Genomic DNA, 24,817 nt, shown 5'->3' on the forward strand with positions numbered 1-24,817 from the left:
TTTTTTTTAAGATTTATAGTTTCTTTTTACTACAAATATTTACTTGCATTATTATAAAATTTAAGCATTTTATAAATAATCAGTTTCAATATCGCCTTTGATTTGAACAAATATTGTATTACATTCAATTAGATTGGAGAACGAGTGTGTTAAATATTCATTCTAGATTGAAAAAAATTATAATCATCAAAAATGGAAAGGTAAAAAATAACTAACAGACACACACCCTTATATTGTATAGCATTGACTCTTATTGTTTGTTTTGGTTTGTAAATAATCGCCAATTTAAAATAATTCAAAACTATACGGCATAAAATTATCACTTCATTCAAAAAAAAAGAAAGGCCATTTTCTAGACATTTAATACTATACATAAAAAACTTCACCTTTCTTGAGAATAAACTTTAGATTAAAGAAATATAAAAATTGTCTGCACTTTGAAACGCGGCCGGCGTTGAGCTTCTCGGCGGCGCGAATTCCGCGAGTGGCGTCCGTAGAAGGTGCACGCAGCGATCGCATAAAATAAAATGCATGACTGTGTACGTGTAGCCAAAGACGGCGAGTGAGGCTGGAGTGCAACGAGAGATGCGATGTGGGTTACCCGAGATGCAAATCAACACCTTATCTGTGCGGAGTCAGCGAAAACGGGCCTGCCCTTTGCCAGAACAGTGTTTTCAGCCGGCCGGGTAATGCGCAGCACCCTTCTGCTCCTGCTGATGGCCTTCGCCGCAGCCCACTATGACCACCGTAAGACCTTAACACCCCCGAATCCCTCCAACCCGGTCTAGTTTCATGCACAAGAGCTTCTTTCTTATTCAGTTTGTTTTGCGAAAATGAAAACGTGGGATAATTTTCACTGGGAAAATTTTATCAGCGAGTAAAATTTGTTTTCAAAAATGAATCTTTGAACTCCAGAACAGTTTTTATGAATTTAAAAGCCATGTGAAAAATGGTCCCTCAGCTTGCCCAGCTCATTGAAGAAATTTTTTATTTTCAAATATTTTAAAGAATAAAAAAACGGAATTTCATAAGTCATGAGTACTGAAAAACAAATTTTGAACGGTAAATTACAACATATAGAACTAAAATAATTTATTAAAAATTAATTTTTACTAAAGAATTCCACACCCGGTAATTTATTAAATAAAGTAGCACCTCAAATTATACAATGGGTTAGATAAATATAAATTTCACAATTCATTGCAAAAAAAAAATAGTAGCATCAGTTTTGAGTTGCAAAATATTTGTAAATTCTTCTGTAGGGAGTTTTCCTTTTTAATATAATTGTAAGTATTTTATTTTCACGATTCTGAGCGCGGCGAATTTTTGTCAATATTTCTCATTTTCAATACAATGCCTTGAATTTTGAACCGACGCACTTCAGCCGGCTGATGTATCTTTTGACAGTTCACTGACCTCAGACACTCTGAACAAATTTGAGAGAGTCGCACGCTGAATTGAAAAGAATTAATAAATTTTTTAACGCCACTCCTCATTGTTTTTAATGGCTTATATCCAATACATTGGTTTGATTAAAAATAATTGTAAAAAAAATGACGAAACGGTACCACCAAGAAGAAATGTGTCAAAAATTTAGAGAAATTGATGGCAATAAGATTTAAAAAATAATAATAATAATAGGAAATAGGTAAGAAAAGAATGAAGAAATTAAAAAAAAAAATGCTCTGGAAATGAAAATTTGAATCTTCGCTGAATTTCTTAAAAATTGTAATAATGAAAGAAATTTGGTTTAAACTTTTTCTTATTTTGGGCAGGGTCGTTGCCTGAACTTTGCCAGTTGTCGCAGCCGGAGGTGAGGGTGAATGAGGCGGTCATGCTCACCCTGTGGCAACAGCCACATAAAGAGAATCAACCCTTCGTTGCCAACTGCAGCGTGCGCGTAATTGCGCCAGCGGGCCACCTGCTCGGCATCGCCTACCTCGACAACCAGACCGATCAATGCCCCATCAGACTGGACGTAATGGTGAGTCGTAAAATCCGACACTTAATAATTACAATAATTGCACATAATTGAATAAACGGTCGGGTTTTGAAAACAACAATATAAAGTCATATTAAAATTCCTTATGTACTATAGTGAAGTGAAGAGAGACGAAATATATATGCAAGAAGTGAAACAAATTATTTACTTTTTGCAATGGAATCCACTTTTAAAAGATTAAAAACAGTAATTGTTACAAAATTAGTTAAGAAAACATCAGAGAAATCATTTTGCATGAATTTAAAATTTCTGTCGGCTTTCATGTTGTTCTGCTGTTGATTTTGAGGAGTAATAAAATAAGTGTAAAATTGCATGCAATAAAACTTTAAAGGGTACTTTGTATATTTATTTTTCAAAAATCGTGAGAGCTTCGTTTTTTTGTTAAATTTGAAACCCCAGATAATAACGTTGTTAAAATTTAAAAAAAAAGAACAACATTATGATTCTTAAAATTTTAAAGAAATTTAAGATACAGGTTTTTTTTCTGTCTGACAAAGAAAACCCAAAAAATATTATGAATAATTGTTTAATAAAAAATAGATAAACTGCTTGTAAATAGATTTTAACAAATTTAAATCATATATATAAAAGTTTTATTTTACTTACTTTATTTTAATCAATTAATTTTTTTTTTTTTTTTTATTAATTCTTTGAAGAAAAAATATTTAAATGCCTATGAAATTTTGTCTGGAATCGTTTTTACTAAAAATCTAAGCTCAAAATATCTTTACTATTTGCAAAATAAAAAAATTGTTTATATAATTGCATCATAAATCTACAATCATTAAGATACATGAAATTGAAAATCGTTAATAAAATCATTTTCTGTACTCAACTTGCCGGTTACCTTTTAATTTAAAGCAAAAACAATTTCCAATTGATTCAATATCGCTTAAATATTGCTGTATTTTTGGCAAAAATGCATATTTTATTGATGAGATAATCTTATACGAAAATTTACAGTCATAGATTATTTTAATTCATTGCTTTTTAATATGATATTTAATACCTTGTGCCGTATTTCAAGCAGCATAGAAGCGCCACCTTCGAAGGGGAGTTTCGCAACCTGTGCGCGCGTCAAAATTCGTCGCACTCGCGATTGCCGAGCATGTTCACCGAGGAAGTGAGTCTGGTGGTGCGCGGAGACACGGGCGATGGGCCGGAGGGGTGGCCGCCCGTCGGCCACACGGTGCTGCTGACCGCCCTGGGGATGAACGAGGTGTGCCAGGACAACGAGCGGTACTACCCTTGCGTCATGATGGACACGCCGGCCAGCGACGTGACGCGCCACCTGCGCTTCTGCGTGCCCCAGTCGGTCGTGTGCGACCACCTGCTCAACTGTCCGGCCTCGGGCGCCGACGAGATCGGCGTCCTTTGCAGACAGCAGGACGACAAGTACAGCCCGCTGCTCGTCAACCACCAACTCAACCTCCTCACAGAGCAGGAGCACTTCCAACATTACAACAACACAACACCCCACAAAGGTAATTTTCCTTCAATATAATTATGTTTTTAGCAAAAATTAATTTTGTAGAACAGGAATTAAATCAGTTTTCTTCTTCAAAAGAATAAACCGCTTTGTTTTGATACATGAAAAATCTACGAATATCTTTAATTATTTTGATTAGTTTTGAAAATTTAATGGAAAACTGAAGAAATTTTGTAAATAAATGAATAATTGGGATTTTTCAATATAATCAATTCAACTTTGTGGTAGAATTTCACTATATATAGAGGGTTGATTCATACATTCATAGTGATTTGAATTTAAAGTCGGCTTTTCCTAGATGGGTTTTGTAAGTTTTTTATTTTTTAAGAAAAACTTAAGAAAGTTGAAATAAAATCCGGCTTCCTCGGTGCAGATGAGCAACTTTATTGTTTCTGCTTGGTACAGAAAATCCCTGCTCATTTTCTGTATCATGCAGAAACAATAAAGTTGCTCATCTCCACCGAGGAAGCCGGATTTTATTTCAACAAATATTACCACCTCGAGTGCCAAAAGGTTCCACAGCAACAACTTCAAGAACCTAAACAGAAACGACTTAAGAAAGCCTATTAATTAAAGCTGCAGCCCGCAGCTGAAACATGTAGAGCAGGATACTGATTTTTCTTATTAAACAAGTCACAAAACCCATCCGCGAGGAAAAGCCGACTTTAAATTCAAATCACCATACATCAATTAACGTTTTATAAAAATTTCAACTCATTTTCATTTTTTATTTTAGTTCAGATAAATTTTAAACGATAAATTCAAATCCAGTCATAAGATTAGAGGTGGTTTTTTATCGCGAAGCGGAATTGATAAAATTTCTATGCACTTGCATGATGTTTAATTTTTTTTTTCAATTTGCAAGAACTTATAAAACATTTTGACTGATTTAAAATGCTTAAAAGTTATCTGATTAATTTAGCAAACAAACTTTCATCTCATTTTGTTAAGTGCAAGTTGTATGAGATTATCGATTTTATTTTCATACAATCTAAAGTTCATCTCTGAAATGTTGCTTATTGCGACAAATTTTTGCTCGCCGCTTATCACTTGCGTAAATGTATCCGACCGTGATTTTTTCCAGACATCAACTGGTTTGTGGGCGCCTCAGGGTGGACACTCGTCGTGGTGGCCGCCATCGTGGTGCCCGTCGTCCTTGCGGCCGTCGTAATCCTCAAGAGCCGCCAAAAGTCCGAGACAGAGAGTCAACTGGGCCTGAGTCTTTCAACGATCGAGGTGCGGCCGGAGCACGAAGAGCCGCCTCCTGACTACAATACCATTTTCCCCTCACAAGCAACCCCTGCGGAGCTTCCAAACCAACTTGGAAAGAATGACAATGAAAACTGACTGATTTCGACACAAAGGGACTTTTTAATTTTATAGCCGACTATGAGTCGATTTTTCATAATATTTGGTCCGAAAATCCTCCTTGAAAAATTTTTAATGATTTTGTGTTCAACTGAAGCATTCATCAAATATATGTACAAAGGCACCCTCATGAATTCATTTTTTTTAATGTGCAAATTAATTATTATATCATAATTTTTTTTTATATTCGGAATTGCTAATTTTTTTGCATCCTCCGCAGATAACAATCGCACGACTTTTCATATCATCATTCGCGCTTAAGATTATAAGCCCCATTAATTTTAGAGGTGTGTATTTTGATAAGTAGGTCTGATGATAATAAAGAATTGATCCAATCACTCATTTACTGTCGATTATTCACAGCTTAGAGTCCTCGGTTGCGCAAAAAAAATGCAAAAAAAAAGAATACATCTGCTATCAAATCGATCAATAATCAGAAAGTTAACAAAAAGAGTTGAAAAAACTACGTGACAGCTCTTATGGTAAGAGAGACGTTCCTGATTGTATTAACTGACCTGATTTTTATGCGATTATTGTCATTTGTTCAAAATTCAAAAACATTAATGAACCAAAAAATAAATATATGCATATACCATAATTATATTAATTAATAATTATATACAAAATTTAACGTAACTAACATAATTATTGCTGCAAATTTTAAAACTAAAAATTTGAATGAATAGTTCAGTCTAGGGATGAGTAAAATAGGTGATCACGATTTTATCCTTGGAACTTAATCAAAATATAATTCAATTAAAAAAAATTAATATTCTATGAATGAAAAATAAATTGATGACTTATAATCACTGACATGATGAAAGATCACCTATTTTAGTAATTAATATCCCATTTTTACACTATTGAATAAAAAAATCATCCATTTTTTTTATGGAATTTCGTGATTATTTATATTTATTTATACCCAAAAAAAAAATGTTGATAAGGTTGATAATACAAAAAAAAATTGTCTGTTATATTTGGCTTTTTCCCTCTTTCCACCTAAATAAATTGGGGGATATTCACGAGCTAAGTTAGCACCTCAGCAAATCCCATAAGCAAGTTAGCATATGAATATATCCCCCATAATTTTTTCCCATGTTTTTGCCAATAAAATAAACTATTTTCCCTAATTAATTATAAAAAATTGATTATTAATATGAATTAATATCAAAATTAGTTAATCCAAATGGTGCCTTCTGGAGCCAGTGCTTCCTAATGATGACTTAATTGACTTTAACCCGAAACTAATTGACTGTGCACCTCAACAGACGGCATCTCATTATCAGACGAAAACAAAGCACTCCAAATCTAAAGGCCCTACTTAATTTTTCTTTTATCTGGAAACGGCTGTTGCCAGGGCGGTCCACTGCCGAAAGTATAAAAGCGCCATCGCGAGATCCTCTCGCTGTAAAATTAACGAAAATGCTGTCCAAATTGGTGCTCGTCGCCCTGCTGGCCTCTGCGGCCAACGCCGTCCTGAACGCTCCGTGCGACCCTGCCATTCCGACCGATTGCACTGACGTCGCCAACTCGGTCTGTGACCCGACCAGCCGGGTCTGCGTGTGCGACGACCGAAACCTGGCCACCTCAACCGGTGGTTGCGATGGTGTCCTCGGACGCTCCTGCTCCATCGACTTTGGCGCAACTTGCAATCAGGTATGGAAAAAAGCTTTTCTCTTTTAATTTTTGCAGAAATAAAACGCAAAAATATTCAAAATTGGAATTAAAAAAAATTAAACCGAGAGCAAAAGTTCTTTAAAAACTATGTGAGTCTTTGGTAGTAAATGTCCGGGATAAAGTCGCTTTTAATCATAAATGAAAATGCTAAAAGTCTTTTCTGCCAAATATCATCTTTTTAAACAAAGGTATTTTTATTTTTTCTAGTTCTTTTAATATTATTTTGTGCTCTGATATTCAGACGATGCACAAGCAGAATTATCAATTAATAAAAAAGGGCTATACTTTTTTTAAAGAATGATTCTTTTTGCTTTGCACTTTCAATGTAATTTTTGCTTAACTATTGTCAAAAGGTATTTGATTTTTTTTTAGATGCGTAAGAAAGTTTCACAATGATGCAGAATTTAAAATTGTCTCAAAAAAATAGATTGGCAAAGATCTCTATTTAGAAATATTTAGTGAAAAGTGAAATAGACACCCCAGTCTTAATTGTAACGTTGATCAAGTTTTAATAATTGGTGCAGGACTAAAATTTTGCCCAAAATTTTTGAAGATTTTATTTTATTGTGTATATGAATAAAATAATTTAGTATGAGCAAAATTACCTAAATTCTTCAGTCCGTTCTTACTTTTATAATGTTTATAATGGAAAAACAAATGAGTCATGCGTGGAATTATTCTTGAAACAAAGACCGTGCTCTCTCGAGTCTCGAAGAAAGTGCTGATCTTTACTTTTCAGTGTTATAATTATCATTTTCTCAAGATCACGAGACGAAAACATGCTCTTCAACAACGTCTCGCCGTTAGATAAAATACAATAAAACGCACTATACTTTATGTTACGCGTGTTTGCGTCGCCAGAAGTGAGTGTGAAGCCATTGAGAGACTCGATATTTACGTAAACCGGGAGCTACTCAATTAAATGTACAGAGTCGGCAATAAAATTTTCAATTCACAAGTAAAGTCACAATCAGAGATAAAAATGAAGAAAAATATAGCTTTTTCTTTCATTATTGGATTCTTTATGTTGAAATTTTAATCCAAAAGCTCCTAAATTCTCAACAAATATTGACAGAAACATAATTTCATTTTAAATTTTGGAAACATTTTGCTTATATTCGTGCGTATATTGACGAGGTATAAGAAGACATATATAAGCGAAAAAGGTAAAAACTTAGACTTTTTATAAATTTTACTATTATTTCAACTTTAAATTTATTCTGAAAAGATTGATTTTTTCAATTTGAAATGCAATGCAATAATATAATAAAGCCAATTTATCAAACTCAAGGATTAAATTTACAAATGAATAATTATTTTCTGTGTCTGTCCACTTTCAGGTTCCGTACGCCCTTTGCCAGGGACCGACTTGCGAGTGCACCAAGGAATACACAAACAGCGACTCCAAGACCGCGTGCCTGGCGCCCACATATGGAGTTCATTGTCTCGAGAGCGATCAGTGCACTGCTCTGGGAGAAGCCGAATGCGTCAGCCAGAGATGCGTTTGCAAGGCAGGATTCGTCTCCAACGGAAACGGCCCATGCTACCCTGGTAAAATTTCAATGTTGGAAATTGAGATAATATAATGAGAAATTTAATTTTGGGTAGTCTCGACCAACGTTAACGGACCCTGCGATATTGACGCTCAGTGTTCAGCCTACGACCAGCACGCTCTTTGCGTGATCACTGTTTTCGGCAACAGGTGCAGGTGCCGAGGTGGATGGATTGCCAACAGCCAGAACAGCGCTTGTCTTGACAGTAAGTTTATTTTTTATACCATTTACTGTGATAAAAATTAGCTCATATAATCAAATTAAAAAAAATCTTAAAAATGGATTTTGCAAAAAAATAGGGAATTATACAAAACTAATTTATTTTTTTGTTCAGATATTATTATATATTATGTATCTTTCGTGCGAATTTTCGTTCTATTATAAAAATATTTAGAATTAAATTAAAGGAAAATTGGCATTTAACATTTAATTACTCTGATCTCTGATTCAAACATACATGAATCAACGAAGGCTGAAAGTGGAATTCTTCTGCAAAATGAATCAGAGTGATCTGATGCTTCATTCTTCTTTACTTTATAATGTTTCTTGACATTTATTTAATTTTCTTTTTATTTCTGTCGCACATTTATTAATATTATGCAAATGTACCCATCTACTATTATACATATTAATAATAATAAAAAAATAGGCGCACATCAAGTTGGTGACGCCTGCAGTGTGGAAGAGCAGTGCACAACCTTTGACCCGAACTCTTCGTGCACCGCCAGGACTTGCCAGTGCAACGCTGGATATGTCGGTTCTCTCGATGGAGTCAATTGCATCTCCCGTAAGATTCTTATGAAGGTTGACGCGCGCAGATGGTAATGATTGTTTGAATTTTCAAGAGGTGGCCCTTGGCGGCAGCTGCCAACAGGACCAGCAGTGCTCCAGTCTGGCGCCCAACTCTGGATGTGTGAGCGGCGTTTGCTCGTGCTTGCCCGGATTCATCCCCTCCGGCTCACTTTGTGTTGCAGGAAGGCACTAATTTGTATGTCTGTCTTCAATAAATTAAATGACTTTAGAATTGAACTTTTCACATATTTTTATTCTCTAGGAGAAAAAATAATTTCAGTATACATTTTGAAATTTATTCAATGCAATTATATAATTTGAGATTTCTTAATTAACTGCAATATAATATAAAATATTTCATTTTTTCAAAATGCTCCAGATCGAGCACATTTTAAGCATGCATAAAGCGAAAAAAGATGCCAAAAAGTTGCCATGACATTATATTCAGTTAAAAACATCGAAAACAGTAAAAATGTTTTAAATAAAAATCAGAAGCCGCTCCTCGTAGCAGTCAAATTGAAGGAACACCAATAAATAACAATGAGATTATTTGGCAAAATTCTCGAATGACCATAATAACATCTAATGAATGGTATCAATATAAGGCGGGGTATGTGTGCGATTGGTTATAATTGTGCGACACGTGAATAATTATCACAAAAATAACAGTAGAGGAGCTGTCTGGCAGCTCTCGACTAGACGGACGAGTCAGATCTGTCATATCCTGAACACTTACATATAGATGTTGCAAAGTACAAATATAATGTATCGTAACATCCGAATATATAAATTTTTAGAAAAATGTTTGATGAACGTGGTTAATTTAATGAGATTACAAATCAGAAAAGGCTGGGGTAGTAATTAGACCGCAACTGGACCGTTCAAAGTTTGTCTCGAGCGCAAGCCATCCGGCAAGCTGTTTGTGGACCTGCTCAAAAATTTTAAATTTCAGTTCAACCAATAAATAATTTCTTTTGATTAATCTAATATCAGTTTAAATTTGATTTCTTATGTAGGAATGAACTTAATTAAAAAGGTCTTACCGTGAAGAGCGGGATGGGCTCGGCTTATCTCCTCGCGCCCTTTCAGCTTCTTTGGCGATGATCATCTCGTTGGTGAGATAAGCCTCCCTTCTGATCTGCGCTCGAAGGGTGCGTGGCACGTCAGGAATGCACCACCGCACCAGAATCATCACCAGGGCCACGACGTTTTCAAATACGACCACAAAAGCAAACCTGCAGATTCAACAATAAAAATTTCATCCAAGGATTAATCTATTTGTTAATTTACCTTGCAGCCATAATGTGCCAATAGAGGTCTGTCTTGGAGTACTTGTTTTCGTGGGTGTGTGCCATTCTGAAATCAGGGTAGCGGCAAACCTCAACGTGCTCGGTGCCTCGCATTTGAGGACGAGAACCATCTTCAAAGTCGGTGACGTTGAAGGACGCCAGTGAAAAGTCTAGATAGCCTTCCAACGATTGATTTGAACTCACTGCATATTTGTAAACCTGAAGAAAATTTCCAACAAAATTTTGAAAGGCTTTGCTGCTTATTATTAAACATTACCAGTCTGGGAATAAATTCCGTGGTGAAAGCAATAATGAATGCATTTGTTATGACTGAGAGTTTTCCGATCGAGTCCAAAATCCTGTACCAGACGCCAATGTCACGCACACGCTGAGTCACAGGTCGCCGGTAGAACTTCAGCAGTTTTTGGGCGTCCAACCTCATTTCCAAAATGTTGTTTAGCAGGGCAAAGAATGGCGCTAAAGGAAAAGCTGCCACAAAGATGGTCACAAATCCATACTGCAAAACTGAGAAAAAGTTTTTGTAAAAACCAAATTGGGTTGACTATAATCCAAAATACCCATTTCCAAATATTCGTCAAAGAGACTGCTCGGCCCCCACTCCACCAGCTTGTAATCTTTGCACCACTGAAGGGGTTTCTTCAACTCTTTCTGGCTGTCCGAAATCCCTGTCTTTACTTTGATTGTGTTCACCCATTTGTAGTACAACCTGCCAAAATTAATTTTTTTAGCTGCCTTTTCTTTTTAATTGAAAATATTACGGGTAGAGCATTTCGAGCAAAGTGTTGACGGCTTGCTTGCCAACCATGATGATTGACAGCTGAATGCAAAGTTCCATTAAACAGCCACCAGGACCACACTCCTCTTGCCTGTAGTCGAGAACTCTGTTGTAATCGCCAGGTCGGCCCACAAATTTTCCCTGCAAATGTAAATGTTAATTTACAAAATTATTTCTCAAAGCCGTAGTGAAACCTTGAAGAAAGCTATGTAGAAAATAGAAGCGTAGTAGTTGACGAACTGCAGGAGGTAAATTTTAAGGGTGAGCGAATCGTCGAACTCGGTCTGTGTCCTGAGTAATTCCATCTCGGTCAACTTCTCTGCCAACCACATGTAAAACCAGTTGAAGATGACAATGCAGCATAAATTGATGCATGCAGCCGTGACCGAGGTGATCAGAATGACCGAGCTTGTTTCCACTTGGGCCTTCAGGCTGTGCCAAGCTGCCAGTACGGACACTCGGTAGAGGACAACACCGAGAACTGCCGCCAACGCCAACAGGATCAAAAGAAGCACAACCGAAAAACTGAACACCTGAATGGGAAATTGAAATAGTGATTTAATTTTAAAATTGTTCTAATTCAAATTACAGTAGCTGGAAATCTAAGGCTCCAGAATGGCACGTGAGGTTCCTCTTCCATGGTAATAGAGTTTTTTCTAGTCTTCGTCTTAGAAAGGCGGACAACTCGCATCAGGTACTGCGGCCTAGGGTGCTCCTCATTGATGTCAAAACTGGTCAGATCCCAACGGTGCGTGATTTCGGCTGAGTACCTTTTCCACAACTCCAAGAAAGTAGCTCCTGAAAGAGAGATTTATTTTTAAAATTTGTAGAAAAATAAACAACAATAATAATTAAAGATTGTTATTTGTTTATTTATTATTAATAATACCAAACTTACCCCAGAAGGACATGAAGATGGCAAAGAAGACAGTTGACGGATTATCAAAGAGGTATGTGACTTTGGCATGGAAGCAAGTCTCGCGCAGGTCCCAGTAGTCGCACCAGTGGTCACACAACGGACACATCCACACAGATTCATTGCCTTTGAATTGATTTTTAAACAAGTCAATATGAAGCTTTTAGGATTTAAAACTCACCTGGATTGCAGATGTCTTGGGTAGGTTTGTTTAGTGGTAAAGTCACCCATGAATAGGCGAAGCAGATCAGTCCGACAACCGAGGCTGGCAACAGCATGTGCGTGTAGAATCCCAGCCAGGCAAAGTAGAGACCAATTTTAACCCCAAAGTAGTCCTTGACATAGTCGAGGGGTTGGTAACGTAGACAGCGCTTGACTGAGGCCCACTCATGGTAAAGGAGGTAGCGCTGGCTGCCAGGGGTTTTCAGGTCACCCTTCAAGATTAAAATAAATCATGCAAAAATTGAAAAAAAAAAATTGTTTTTCTCACATCGTGCAAAGGGTAAGCAGCGCTGTAGACGCCCTCAGTGATCAACCTGTTGATGCCAAGGGCGTTCGGATCTAGTGATTTGTCCTCGTAATAGGTTCTGTCTAAAATAAAGTCAACAATGCGAGAACGAATAGCTGCGCTGAAAAAGTCAGAGGCATTCGTGTCGAACCTGCAGCATTCAAAAAGAAATATTATTTCTGATCATGTAATAATTCTATATTATGAACTAAAATTAAGTAATTTTAGTTAAAAATAAAGTTTTTTTTTTTAATTTTCTTAAAAAAAATATCTTTTCAAAATATTGGATATTGAGCACTGCAAGGTATTTTGTTCTGAACTAATGATAGCTTACAGGTATTCTTTAGATCTAGAGTAGACTGCGGTGAAACGATGGCTCTTTTGGGGAAAGTGTTTGGAATCTACGTATATGTAACCGAGCAGCCTGTCCACAGCCGTCTGGACACTGTCCATGAGCGAATGAGTCTTGTCATGCACATCTTGGAACGCTGGTATCTATAGGTAAATTTATATTACAATAGTTGAAGTCAAATAGCAAAAACAAGAAGTATAAAAAGTGATAAAATGTATAACCGTTAGCCTAATAATTATCCACCTTCTAAAAATTTTTGATATTGATGAAAACAAAAAAAATAAAATTTCCAATCCTGCCAAATATTTGCTATCGACAGGATTGAAAGAAAAATACATTTCGACATTTTGGAACTTTTGCTAAGCACAAGCATAAGGGAATAAGCAAGCAGGATTTATTCAAATATACTTTATAATATTTTTGTTTCAAGAAATGATAGCAAGAGTGTGTCAAACTACATGCCAGGCTCAAAATAAATTAAGAGCGCCTGAAGCTAAGCAAGCCGACAGTAATAGGTAAACACACGAACGGGCGTATTATTCATGCGACTTCACTACCGCTGCGTGAAATTTTTTTATTTACTGCATGCCTATCTCATTTAGCCGCTTAGAGAGCTAGTTTACCTTCTGCGAAATGTACTTGGTCGTTCTGAGCAGCAGATTTCGTTTGCTGCCACTTCGAATTTTTCCCTCCTGATTATAAATTTAATCAGATGAGCATTATGAATTATTATAAAATTTATCAGAATGATCAAATAAATAAATATCAATCAATGCAAATAAAATTACCCAGAAACTGAAGAAAAATTAAGCCTAAATTACCATGCAGCCAATTCGTGATATTCGACAGCAAAGCTCAAAATTTTGGCAAACGTTCAAAATCAGAAGATTGTAAATATTATTACTAGATAGTGACCTTGTGCACCGTTTTTGTTTATAGAATAAATATTTGAAAAATCTTCTCCATCTGTGCAAATATTTAAATAAAAATCACAAAAAAGACTCAAAACCCCTTTCTTTTATCAAAACAAATTTTAAAATATTTCAAATTTTTAAATTAAAAAAATAAATTACCTCTTTCATTGGCACTCGCAGTTTAAGAATTTCCGCGTATTTCTTTAGAACGTCCAGCGGGACGTGGATCTTCACAAAGGTGAGGGCAGATCCTTCCTCAGCCTCCTCGGTCTCGAGCTCCAGTTCCTGTCCGAGCTGCTCTTCGAAGAAAAACCTTCGATGTTCGGCTGTGTCGGTGACAGCCGTGGGCATCCTAATGTCCCACGCGAGGACAAAATCCACTGAACGGTGTCCATCTTGGAAGAACAGCGACTGCTCCTGCAAAGTTTCGGTCGATGAGCACCAATTCGAGGAAAAAGTGAGTCAGGGTCGAATATTTTTCTCTCCGTTTATTTACCCGAATAACTCTTCGTGGCCGTCGCTCCTGAAGTTCCACCTCGTCAAAGTCATCAGTGCTGTGGTACACCGACGTGGACACTCTCTTCGTGTCCAGGAAGGACTCGTCATCCTCCATCGCACGTGTCCAGCACGTCCTACAACAATTTCCCTGCCCGGGGCCAGCCCTTTCCTTTCTTCGACCTCCCGCTGATCTCGGTAGCAAACCGATTGATTTTTCTGATATTGAAATACCGGTTTACTTTCAGCAAGGAATCCGCAATAAATATGAAATATAGATTGAAAATTTTATAATTTGATCAAATATAAGTTTTATTTGGATATAAAATAAAAATTTTCTATAAATTGAAGCTTGGTATCGCCAAATAAGCAAAATATTTTTGAGAATTTGAGAAAACCGGTATCCGCGGTTATTTTTAATGAAAGTTGCATGTTGCGCCATCTAAGGCGGATCCACGAATGTTCAGCTGTTTAAAAAAGTGAAGTTGGATAAAATCGCAATTAGCAAAGTGCACCCCACTTGGCTATATGCAAATAATGTTCTTGATAACATATAGGAGCAATTTAAATGCTAATTATCCAATTGCGTGAAACCTTTGTGTGAAATTTGCGAAAATAATTTGGTCACGATAAACAGTGGGTTGTACAGAAACGAGTGAGCACCAAACTTCAGCATGCTACCTCCAAAATAATCCGTTACACAATCACGTACGTATAAAAACTTCAAAGATTAAAAAAAAATTAAAAAAGAGTGATTATTATCAAATTTACAAAAAATAAACAAACAATTTGCATATTGTTCACAGACAAATATCAAGCTCCTTTCCGCACACCACATCGAAGCTAATAAAAAATCAGCTGTGTTGCGAAAACACGAGTTGGGACAAGTCCAGGCAGAAGGTCGGCACGGCTGGCACGAGATAGGAAGGAACCAACCGGACAGCAGGTTATGGGCAGTCTGTGACGTCACTGGGCGCAGCTGGACGCGAGGGACGATGGCTTTCAGACTGCTCGGCATCCACGGGTATAAAATTTTTGTCTCAGAAAAACTGATTTTGGTTCCTGGAAAAACGACAATTTGCGTTTCCGTGCTGTGCGGAAAATCGATAGAACCACGCGAGAGTCCGGCCGAGCGTGACGTCGTGATAACAATTTTTACGACCTTTGCCCATGCAGATTTTGGCACTTGTGGGATTTCAAGGGGGGGACTCCACTTGCAAGAAGAGATTATAATAATTTTTGTTGAACAAAAACAAAATTTCTAATTTAATTCTGAAAGATTTCAATTTTTTTTTTGCAAATTATTAAAAAAAAATGCACTGCGTATTTTAAAGTCTATTAAATTCTAGAATATTTAAAAATATTTTTGAATTTTACTAATAAAAAATCGCGCCAATGCTGAGCTGTCAGGCGTTTGTGATTGATCATTATTTTTGGTCTCTCTTGTATGTATGTCCCAAAGGTTCTTCTTTATCCGAAAGCTTTCTACTAGATTGCTTGTAATACAAGAAGTGTCTAACGATTGCCTCCTTTCTTTGCCCCGGCTTTCGTCAAGGGCGTATTTTTTAGCTACACTAAAATTACACGGAAGATAATTTTCCGAGCAGCACACGGCAGTATAAATTTTATGTTTCATTTTCTCGTTGGCATGACAAAACTCAACAAGGATATTTTATTATGACCATTGTAAATTGGAGTTTGTCGTGTTCCATACACTTGTCACCGGAGTAAGTGGAAATTGAACACAAAAATCAATAGATTTAGAGATTATTTGTTTATTAAATTTATTGTATATTAGTATTTTGTTTTGGGTTTTAAATATCAGAAAGATTTGAAACTTTCATGGCCTCAAATTTTAATTATGAAATAGTTATTCTGGAATTAAAAATTAATTTAAAATCTTCATAAATTTAAATTATTATTTTCTATAAAAAAGTACGGAAATTTTCACTGTAATTTTCAAAGTTATTAATTTATTTATTTGAAAATAAAAACTATTACGTTTCTTGTTGTTTTCATTTTTATATAAAATTAGGTCACTTTTTTCTAGATCTTTTCTTTTTCATTTTAAAACGCCTGTGGTTTGCGACCGCCAGTTTGCTGAAAGAACGGATTATTCTGTGGCGCAGTAGCAAAGAAGAACTTTTCCTTTTGACGGCTCTAGCATGTTTGCCGTGCTCGTTAATTAAAAGTCTGCCGGAATTCGCTTCTAAATCTTTCATGCACTTTGCTCAAGGAACGACTTTTTAACTTTTAACTAAAAACGCACATCGCGCTATGTAAAATAATTAAAAAAATGAATTAATAGTATTAATGAGAATTGAGTAGTAAATTTATTCAGATGCATGGAGAACATTCCTTGTTAAAGAATATTCAATTTTTTACATTTTTTTATTAGTTTGGAAAACATTATAAAAAAATCCGCTCAAAAGTTCAATATTTGATTAAAAGTTTTAAATATAAATAATTTAATCGCCCCCTGGCCTAAATATCCTGACCTTTGGTCATAATCAGACCAAATAAGACAAAAATCTCCATGAGCGGCAATAAAATGAAATATACAAATGATTTTCATTAATTCCTTTCTTGCATTTTTTATTTGTTTAATTATATTTTTAAGTATTTATATTTTAAATTAAAAACATTATTTATTTATTATTATTTATTTTATTTTAAAGTTATATTTGTTATATTTTTACAAAAGTTGTTGCTCAAAAGAGGTTAAACTGGAAATCATATTTGCAAATTGTTATTTATTATTTTTATATTAATACTTTTCAACCACGATGTACTTTGACAGTTTCATTTCAATAAAGCATTTATGGTCCTTTCTGTGGCATTGTGGTGGTAACCAAAAATGGTTGTTTATATTATTATTTGATTCATTCTAACCTTAATAATTAATAAATGCAGATATTTAAATTGTATGAAATATTTATTAATCACAGATAAGCAATCACTGACTATCAATAATAATAATAATTGCAAGGTAAAATGAAGTTTGATTATGTTACAATTAAACAATTTTCATCTTGCTCCTTAATTCAAATTATTCCTCAACAATTAACACAGAGCTTCCTTTGAATTCTTTCCACTTTCATAAATTTACCTAAAAACTGCATAAAACTTCTTAAATACTTTTTACTTTTTGCAAACATTAATTTTTTATAATAAAAGTTTTTATTATGAATCTTTTAGACTAATATATCAGCTATTGTAAATATTGAAGTTCCTTTTTTTCTTCATTTCCTTTCACCGTTGAGAAATTTTTAATTGAATCCTCAATTTTTTGAGACCTAAAAAATGTGCTAAATGCAAATTGACCTTGACAATCGCACGCCAACCGGAAGGAGGAAAATTTACACCCCCTGACGTGACGGGGGAGTTTTTTAACTATTTTTTTCCCCACTCGTCGGCCAATGACGAGGATTGGCGTCGCGGTTGCACGGCCGGTCACGCGGTCGGGATCCACTTATGCGAATTAGCGAATGTGGCCGGACGTGTCCAGCAGGGGTCGCGGTCGTCAGGGTCACGTGGTGCGGTCACGTGGGGGTGTTGGTTCGGAGGGTCAGGAGTTGGCGCGGCGGCCGGCGCGGGTTCTTTGCGCCATGTGCCTCCAGTGGCTGCTGCTGTGCCTTCTGGCCGCCGCCGTGTCCGCGCCTTCGCACGCGCCTAACTCGCACGCCTCTCGTTGCAGCGGCCTCCGGTGCGCCGGCCTCCAGCCCGCCCTGCTCCTCCAGCCCCCCAGGGTCGCCTTCCTCAGGCACGCCTCTGCGAAATGTAAGTCTAATTTTTTTGTACTCATTTTTCGTATAGTAATTTACAATTTATAATATGCAAAGTTTGTTTCAAAAGAAGAATTATTGTATTTCTAACTTAATAGTTTTGTTTTCCCCCTTCAAAATGTAAAGATCATATAAAACTCCTAAAAATTAAAAAAAAAAATTAGTTAGTACAAAAGAGATCTGTTAAATTAGTTCCAATTATAAGTGGAGAAATAGACAAAATACTATAATATTTTCTTATCTGAGTTTGATGCTATTAAACGCAAATGAAATTTAATATTTAAAAATTTGATTTATTTTTCTTCAGACCAATTCATAAAAATCAATTTAAAGTTATGGTTGAGAAATACATTACCAATTTAAAATTATCTTATTCAAGTTCTCCAATTTGGATTAAAAAATTCGGTTTGGTAAATAATGATAAAAGTTTATTTATTTCGAAAAATAATAAAATTACATATTATATTTTATTGTAAATTCAAATCACACATAAAAATAACTACAAAACTTACATTATTATTCATAAATGTAAAAATCAAATTTTCTTAATAAAATAAAAATGCCACTCTGTGACCAGTTTCTGAAGAAATAAAATAATATTTGCAAGGTTAGCAAAAAATTATTGAGAATTTGTATTGTCTAATTAATGGAAATTAAATAATAATTTATAAGAGATTTTTTTTAAAATTAAGTTAATGGAAGTTAACATGAATATTAATAACATTATCCATTTTTCTGTTAAGTTATTCACTTTTTAACAATTATTTTGGTTAAAAATAAATCGCACTGGCAAGAGCTATTCAAGAATAATTAAAATATAATAATATAAAATTGTATATTTTCAAAATTAGATTTAAAATTAAATATGAAAAATAATTTATTATTCCAATGAAATATCCTTTGTATAATTGATAAAATAAACAAATTTGAAAAAATAGTTTAAAACATTTATTCTGTTTTTTTTTTATTCTTTCTTTAATTTTGAAAAAAAAAAAAATAATGTATGATTGTGAGAAACCTTGGCTTAATTACAATTTTCCTCAACACTCATCAATATTTTAATTTCTTCTTATCGCTGCACTGACCACGCTTGGGATATTTACTTCAGTTTTGCGAAAACTTAACGCTCATGTTGGTCGCAGTGGTTGGTTGGCTGATAGAAAATACTGTCGGGCCTCACTGCTCGCTCGTTTTATCTAATAAGGCGGCCGCAGCAAATGCGATTCGCATGCGTTGTCCCCGTGGCGTGATTGTTAGTTTTTGATCCTATTAGCTTCTGGTCCCGCAAATAATAATAGCGAAGAGCGCGTCGTGCCACGTGTTCACGTAATATTCACTCAGAAAATATTAATAAAGTAAATAAAAACACGCGTACATTATCGCAGTTTTTACCTTGCTCGTCCTTTATGCAGCTAAAAGCTTTTCGCGTGTGTATGTATTTTTTTTCTATTACATTACACGAGTGCATTTGCAAAGTGTGCCTCGTAATCACGCGATGTATAAATTTGTTAAGCAACCATTGTTGTCGGACGGACACATTTTTCTAATTGAAATTTATTCAGCCGCCACTCATTTGAATAATCAACTCCGCAGTCAGTTTAATTTTTAATATCTCATCAGGCAACCTTTATTTTGTCCTGCTCAAAAGTGAGTAAAAAATTCAGCTTTTGTTATTGACAGTATGTGAGGAAAAATTGTGAAGATAATGGGAAAAGCATCGGAAAATAAAAATTGTAATTTTTCACTTTTCGCTCAGAACCAAATCTCTGCTCTTGGCGGGGAAATACCGAGTTAGGCAAAATCTCGTCTCGGAAGTCGCGTGCGTTGCATAACTTTAAGGATGAATGACGGCAAATCGCTTATTTTTGCTGCGAGGAGAGAGGAAGCTTAGAGTGTCGAGTTGTCGATAACAGGGCTTTTGTTGCGAAAAGTTTTAAGGCTGCTCGCAGACGACGCATGACTAGCAATGTTTCCAGAAAGAAGACTTATTGGTAGTGAAAGAAAATTTCGGGATTTCTTATGCTAAAAATGCTCTTGAAAAGAGTTATAAGTGAAATAATTGTCAATTAAAAAAATTATGGACATCATTTAAAGGGACTAGACAAAATATTGCAACAATTGTGGCCCAGAAAATTGATTATATTAATTTTTTAATTCCATAAATTTAAACTCATTTTCTTATTAAAGTTATTTTTAAAAATTTTTAGCTATAGAAAAATATGCAGCATACAAATAATGAAATATTTAGTTTATTTAACCACCGTAAATTTTCGGATTTTATTTATTCTTCCAACACTTTTAATCGTAGCTAACTTTGCAGTTCGCATTTAATATTCAAGGAAGGCTATTTCTCGCGCGATTTGACGCGACAAGAGTCTAAACTCCAAGTGAAACAAAGTGAGCTATAGTCGCCTGATGTAGATTATCGACCCTTCAGCTGCGTGTTCCGTCCAATACACGCGTGCATTGTCAGTGATAAGTGGCAAATTCAATCTGGAGCTGCTCTCCTCATTGAATTCGCCAAACTCTTTTTAAATATGCTCGTAGACGGTCCTGATTAACGAATGTGTGTCTGCGCCGATTAAATCCGGGTGGAGACCGTTGAAAATTGCCGACCAAGCGACCATTGTGTCTCGCGTTATTATCGGTCAACGCGTCTTACGTTTTTCGTGAAGGCTAATCAGTTTAATTAATTCGTTATAAAAATATTAAAACTAGAATGGGAGGGAATTTTTTTCATCTCCAAATTAATTTTAAAGTAATAATTGTTTTAAACTGAAATATTTTTATAAAACTCCTTTAAATTCTGGGCTGAATTTCAATCAGGATGTTTCAAAATTAAGATTTTACTTATGAAAAAGCAGCAATTTTTAAATTAATTTATTTTAAAATATTAAAGAAAGATCTACACATTGAACTATAAACTGCATCTTTTTCCTAATAACTCTTCATAAATATTTAATTTTCAAATGGAGTTGCTTTAGTCTCTGAAGTTTCAGTAAAATCTGTGATCTTTTTAATAATAATTCAAGTCCAGCAAACATGTTTCTTTGAATGTAAATTTTGATGATAATTTGGAAACATAAACAATCATAATAATAATCATACATGTATATAAAACCTGTAAACCTGGTTTCAGTGTCCAATTTTAATGAAACTGACAAAATATTAATCTAAAAAAAAAACAGTTTAGATTCAATAATTATATTATATTGAAAAAATTCAAGAAATTATCTTTTATATTTATGCATAAATTTCCGATTTTTCTGTTTGTAGCGTCGAAAGGCGAGCAGGGATGGCGATCGACGCAGAACTTGCGCTACCTGCGGCTGCCCCTTGGGGTAGGTTTTGTGCTTTTGGCCGTGCTGCAGTGGCGCCACATTCGTCAGCGCCTCGAGAAGGAGGAAGAGCACGCCAAGGACTGGGAGATCACGTGCTACCGGCTGATGCCCCTGCGGGCCCTTTCGCGGGTCTGGGGCTGGGCCATGGAAAAGGAGGTGCCCAAGTTCGCGCGGCCGCACCTTTTCTCCTGGTACGCGACCGCCTTCGGGTGCGACCTGAACGAAGCCGAAGAACCCAACCTGGCGGCCTACTCGAGTCTGGGCCAGTTTTTCGGCCGCAGCCTCAAACACGGCGCCAGGCCCATCAATTGCAACGATTTGCTGGTGAGTCTCTAAATCAGCAGCGGTCGTGAGAAAATCAAGCCGGGGTCAACGGCCAGAGGTCACTCGACCTCGCACTTGTCACCGCAAATGACACGTTGACCGTTTTGGCACCGCGTATCTCAAACTTTTGATGTTGTTAATCTTATATAACAAAAAGGATCGCGAATTTCCGTGTGACCTCTAGCCAAAGATAGATATTTTGACGATAGTCCACTATCAAAAATTACCAGATTGTTCATGTTATCTCATCATTATGTGATCGGTTGTGCATTAAGTCTTTTTCAATCAAAATTTTACTTGTCGGTCTCTATTGATTGAGAACTTCTTTATTTATGCCTCATTCTCAATAAATTTATTATTTTTTTATTTGTAATTTCTTAATTTTATTTTAAATTTTTAATATTTAATTTTTATAATGTTGAGCTCTCAGTAATCAGGAAAATAGAACAATTTAACTAGTAGAAATTTAAAATAAGCTTAAAAACTTGCAATTTAGCATCTTTTAGTAAGATTGTTAAGGCTCTGAATTTTGTATAATATTGTCAATTAAATTTTTGTGATTTGAATTTAAAGTCGGCTTTTCCTTGATGGGTTTTGTGAGTTGTTTATTTTTTAAGAAAAAGCAATAAACAACTCACAAAACCCATCAAGGAAAAGCTGACTTGAAATTCAAATCACTATCAACCAACAATCAACCCTTTCTAAATTCTACCACAAAATTTCAATCAAATTAATTAAAATAATTAGAAAATTGTTCAATAATGATTAAATAGAAACTTTTCTTGTACAAAATTTTAATTCATTAAATTAATTTAAAAAAATATAATTTTTTTAATTATTATTTCAATATTAATAATTTACTCTGAGATAATCCCTCTTTTCTGTTAAACTCTTGTTTCTATTTAAACAACCATTTTTAATTTTTCACCTTTCTCCATATTTTAAAACCACAATAATTTTATCCTTCTTGTTCTCAGGTTTCGCCAGCTGACGGTCGAGTGTTGCAAGTGGGACCAGTTACAGGCTCCAGGGTGGAGCAAGTCAAAGGAGTCACTTATTCCCTCGAAGCTTTTCTCGGTAACTCTCAAATTGCAAACTTTGAATTGCTCTCATCAATTTGTGTGTCACTCAGGCGAGCCGAACTGGATGAGCGAGACGCAGTGGGGTCGACCGACACTGGCACGCAGACTTTTGCACAACGAAAGAGGCACTCGACTTTACCAGTGCGTCATTTATCTCGCGCCAGGCGACTACCACCGCTTCCACTCGCCGGCCGAGTGGCGCGTCAATTTCCGTAGACACTTTCAGGTACGTTAAAACTGTTCAAACAAAGATCAAGAAACAAAAAAAAAGTTGTAAACCGGAGCTATTATGTTTGAGAATCTATCTAGAGCATTTGTGATAAATTACTGCAGTATCACGCGATTCGGTGAAATGTGTTGCACTAACCACTTATAAGGTTTGCCTATGTGGCAAATTGCATAAACCGAGTAAATTTTTTGTGACATCCGCTTATGCTCAAGTGATATTTAACCTTACAAGATGGTCATATGATTGAATTGAAATGCTGGTGTTAATGAAATTCTCCATCGATTTTGTAACAAAAACTGTTGGTTGTCATATAAGTTTTTTCAATATTTTATCAGACATTGAAGTAATTTTAATAAAAATTGATTTATATGGCAAGAGTTGATAAATTTAAATTGAGACTCGATCGAAAAGAAAAAAACTGAATTTTGAATACTAACAATATTTGTTGTGAAAATGAATCCTGAAATAATTTTTTTGCACAAACTTTGCCATAATAAAATTATAGGAAGTTTAAATAAATTCCATAAATTTCACCTTAATATAGTTGGCCAAAGAGAATAATATGACAGTGTTGACAATACAATTTCATGGGCTTAAATATTTAATTGCAGATTCCACTGTTTGCATGCAAAAAATTTCTAGACTCGAATTTACAATTGATATTACTATTATTTTTTGAATTTAAAATAACTGTGTGTTAAATTGAATTTTGTTGTTTTATCTCCAGGGTGAATTACTGAGCGTGAATCCTATGGTGGCTCGTCTCATTCCGGACCTGTTTAGTCTGAACGAGCGAGCGGTGTACGTCGGTTCGTGGAAGCACGGCTTTTTCTCGCTCACCGCAGTGGGCGCGACCAACGTGGGCTCAATTCGCGTGTACTGCGACGAGGAACTGCGGACGAACCAGCCTCGCTGGCCGCGTCACCAGCAGCGTCACAAGGACACGTACTTGGGGCCGACACAGGAAGGCGTGCCCATGGCCAAGGGGCAGCTCTTTGGCGAGTTCAAACTCGGCTCGACGGTGGTGTTGCTGTTCGAGGCGCCCGAAGATTTCCACCTGCGGCCGGGCATCGGCGAGCGCATCCTCGTCGGCCAACCGATGAGTCTGTGTGACCCGGACGCGGCAAAGGTCACCCCCGATGGCCCCAAAACTGACTGAGAGCACAACACCAGATCCGTTCCTGCCCCCGACTTAGATTGCGTAGTCCGATTAAACAACCACACGACCTCTCCCTCTTGAAACACCAGTCGCGTGTCAGCGCCACTGTCGGGCGTCTGACCGGCTGCACGACGGACGTTCCGTTCGGAGAGGGCTTTTGGCAGAGAGTCGCTTCGAAACGCCAGATGGACCTGACGGTCCTATTTCATAACACGTTATTCCTCAAGTGAATTGAACATTGAACTGATACATTAAAGATTGTTTTTTATTAAACCTTCGTTTATTTATTTTTTGTTTTTGAAACCACTGGGCCATTTGAAAATGATTTTTTTTTAATAAAATTAACAAATGACTGAAGATGAGGTTGTTTATCAATCAAATTTACTGAATTAAAAAATATTTTTGAGGATAATATTAGTTTGATTACTGCTTTTTATTGATTATTTAATTTGTGTTTAAATATATTATAATATCCAGAAAGCAGATTAATAGAATTTAAATTTAGTGAAATTCTAAAACGAAGTGCACAATCCTTACTTGAGTATCAGCAGCTAGGTAATTTTTCAATGTTGTTGAATCTGCAATAATGCTGTTACTGTGTCAATTACAATTAGATAAATCGCCGATAGAATTGATAAATATGGCTGCCTTGTTGGTTGCCTTTTTACATAAAAATTTCATGTTTTTCTTAATTCTTACGCAATTGTCTCTTTGCCAATAGCTCTCTCCTCCAAAACGCAGCG

The 24,817-nt window shown here is 35.8% G+C and overlaps 4 protein-coding genes across 6 annotated transcripts; 3 read left to right on the forward strand and 1 right to left on the reverse strand.

Moving 5' to 3' along the window:
• Positions 1-570: 570 nt before the first annotated feature.
• Positions 571-5,201, forward strand: LOC132202072 (uncharacterized). The gene is made up of 4 exons (XM_059628768.1): positions 571-747; positions 1,776-1,984; positions 3,033-3,486; positions 4,576-5,201. Exons 1-4 carry the CDS (start codon positions 591-593, stop codon positions 4,836-4,838), a joined length of 1,083 nt encoding a protein of 360 aa, XP_059484751.1. The 5' UTR covers positions 571-590; the 3' UTR covers positions 4,839-5,201.
• A 1,054-nt stretch (positions 5,202-6,255) lies between these two features.
• On the forward strand, positions 6,256-9,121 carry LOC132202073 (multiple epidermal growth factor-like domains protein 10). Its single transcript, XM_059628769.1, has 5 exons — positions 6,256-6,518; positions 7,880-8,090; positions 8,148-8,297; positions 8,742-8,879; positions 8,938-9,121. The coding sequence occupies exons 1-5, from the start codon at positions 6,285-6,287 to the stop codon at positions 9,075-9,077; spliced, it is 873 nt and encodes a 290-aa protein (XP_059484752.1). The 5' UTR covers positions 6,256-6,284; the 3' UTR covers positions 9,078-9,121.
• Positions 9,122-9,132: 11 nt separating this feature from the next.
• LOC132202070 (anoctamin-1) lies at positions 9,133-14,368 on the reverse strand. 2 transcript variants are annotated; one of them, XM_059628764.1, is made up of 15 exons: positions 14,156-14,368; positions 13,819-14,076; positions 13,369-13,437; positions 12,728-12,888; positions 12,376-12,544; positions 12,067-12,319; positions 11,868-12,011; positions 11,559-11,767; positions 11,164-11,502; positions 10,953-11,110; positions 10,752-10,900; positions 10,451-10,698; positions 10,175-10,392; positions 9,928-10,119; positions 9,133-9,812 (listed from the first exon to the last, which is right to left on the reverse strand). In XM_059628764.1, exons 1-15 carry the CDS (start codon positions 14,270-14,272, stop codon positions 9,746-9,748), a joined length of 2,751 nt encoding a protein of 916 aa, XP_059484747.1. In that variant the 5' UTR covers positions 14,273-14,368; the 3' UTR covers positions 9,133-9,745. The 2 variants fall into 2 exon arrangements, with proteins under 2 accessions (XP_059484747.1, XP_059484748.1); XM_059628765.1 differs by lacking the exon at positions 13,369-13,437 and having other exon boundaries at positions 9,134-9,812; positions 14,156-14,367.
• A 273-nt stretch (positions 14,369-14,641) lies between these two features.
• Positions 14,642-24,347, forward strand: LOC132202071 (phosphatidylserine decarboxylase proenzyme, mitochondrial). Of its 2 annotated transcripts, XM_059628767.1 has the most exons (7): positions 14,642-14,862; positions 14,961-15,178; positions 17,852-17,934; positions 21,216-21,604; positions 22,582-22,681; positions 22,737-22,912; positions 23,643-24,347. In XM_059628767.1, exons 2-7 carry the CDS (start codon positions 15,150-15,152, stop codon positions 24,072-24,074), a joined length of 1,209 nt encoding a protein of 402 aa, XP_059484750.1. In that variant the 5' UTR covers positions 14,642-14,862; positions 14,961-15,149; the 3' UTR covers positions 24,075-24,347. The 2 variants fall into 2 exon arrangements, with proteins under 2 accessions (XP_059484750.1, XP_059484749.1); XM_059628766.1 differs by lacking the exons at positions 14,642-14,862; positions 14,961-15,178 and having other exon boundaries at positions 17,744-17,934.
• Positions 24,348-24,817: the final 470 nt, after the last annotated feature.

The sequence above is a fragment of the Neocloeon triangulifer genome, unplaced genomic scaffold (genome assembly GCF_031216515.1).
Source record: "Neocloeon triangulifer isolate White Clay Creek 2 clone unplaced genomic scaffold, ASM3121651v1 ptg000014l, whole genome shotgun sequence".
NCBI lineage: Eukaryota > Metazoa > Arthropoda > Insecta > Ephemeroptera > Baetidae > Neocloeon > Neocloeon triangulifer.

What these genes read in the sequence shown, in the direction of transcription:
- LOC132202072 (XM_059628768.1), top strand. Translation starts at nt 591, where the DNA reads ATGTGGGTTACCCGAGATGCAAATCAACACCTTATCTGTGCGGAGTCA. An exon ending in CGCAGCCCACTATGACCACC is followed by an intron (nt 748 to 1,775) that starts GTAAGACCTTAA and finishes TATTTTGGGCAG; the next exon opens with GGTCGTTGCCTGAACTTTGC. An exon ending in CAACACAACACCCCACAAAG is followed by an intron (nt 3,487 to 4,575) that starts GTAATTTTCCTT and finishes GATTTTTTCCAG; the next exon opens with ACATCAACTGGTTTGTGGGC.
- LOC132202073 (XM_059628769.1), top strand. Translation starts at nt 6,285, where the DNA reads ATGCTGTCCAAATTGGTGCTCGTCGCCCTGCTGGCCTCTGCGGCCAAC. An exon ending in TTGGCGCAACTTGCAATCAG is followed by an intron (nt 6,519 to 7,879) that starts GTATGGAAAAAA and finishes GTCCACTTTCAG; the next exon opens with GTTCCGTACGCCCTTTGCCA. An exon ending in AAACGGCCCATGCTACCCTG is followed by an intron (nt 8,091 to 8,147) that starts GTAAAATTTCAA and finishes AATTTTGGGTAG; the next exon opens with TCTCGACCAACGTTAACGGA.
- LOC132202070 (XM_059628764.1), bottom strand. Translation starts at nt 14,272, where the DNA reads ATGGAGGATGACGAGTCCTTCCTGGACACGAAGAGAGTGTCCACGTCG. An exon ending in TGCGAGTGCCAATGAAAGAG is followed by an intron (nt 13,438 to 13,818) that starts GTAATTTATTTT and finishes ATTTATAATCAG; the next exon opens with GAGGGAAAAATTCGAAGTGG. An exon ending in GCCTTAGATTTCCAGCTACT is followed by an intron (nt 11,503 to 11,558) that starts GTAATTTGAATT and finishes TTTCCCATTCAG; the next exon opens with GTGTTCAGTTTTTCGGTTGT.
- LOC132202071 (XM_059628766.1), top strand. Translation starts at nt 17,763, where the DNA reads ATGTGCCTCCAGTGGCTGCTGCTGTGCCTTCTGGCCGCCGCCGTGTCC. An exon ending in TCAATTGCAACGATTTGCTG is followed by an intron (nt 21,605 to 22,581) that starts GTGAGTCTCTAA and finishes TCTTGTTCTCAG; the next exon opens with GTTTCGCCAGCTGACGGTCG. An exon ending in ATTTCCGTAGACACTTTCAG is followed by an intron (nt 22,913 to 23,642) that starts GTACGTTAAAAC and finishes TTTTATCTCCAG; the next exon opens with GGTGAATTACTGAGCGTGAA.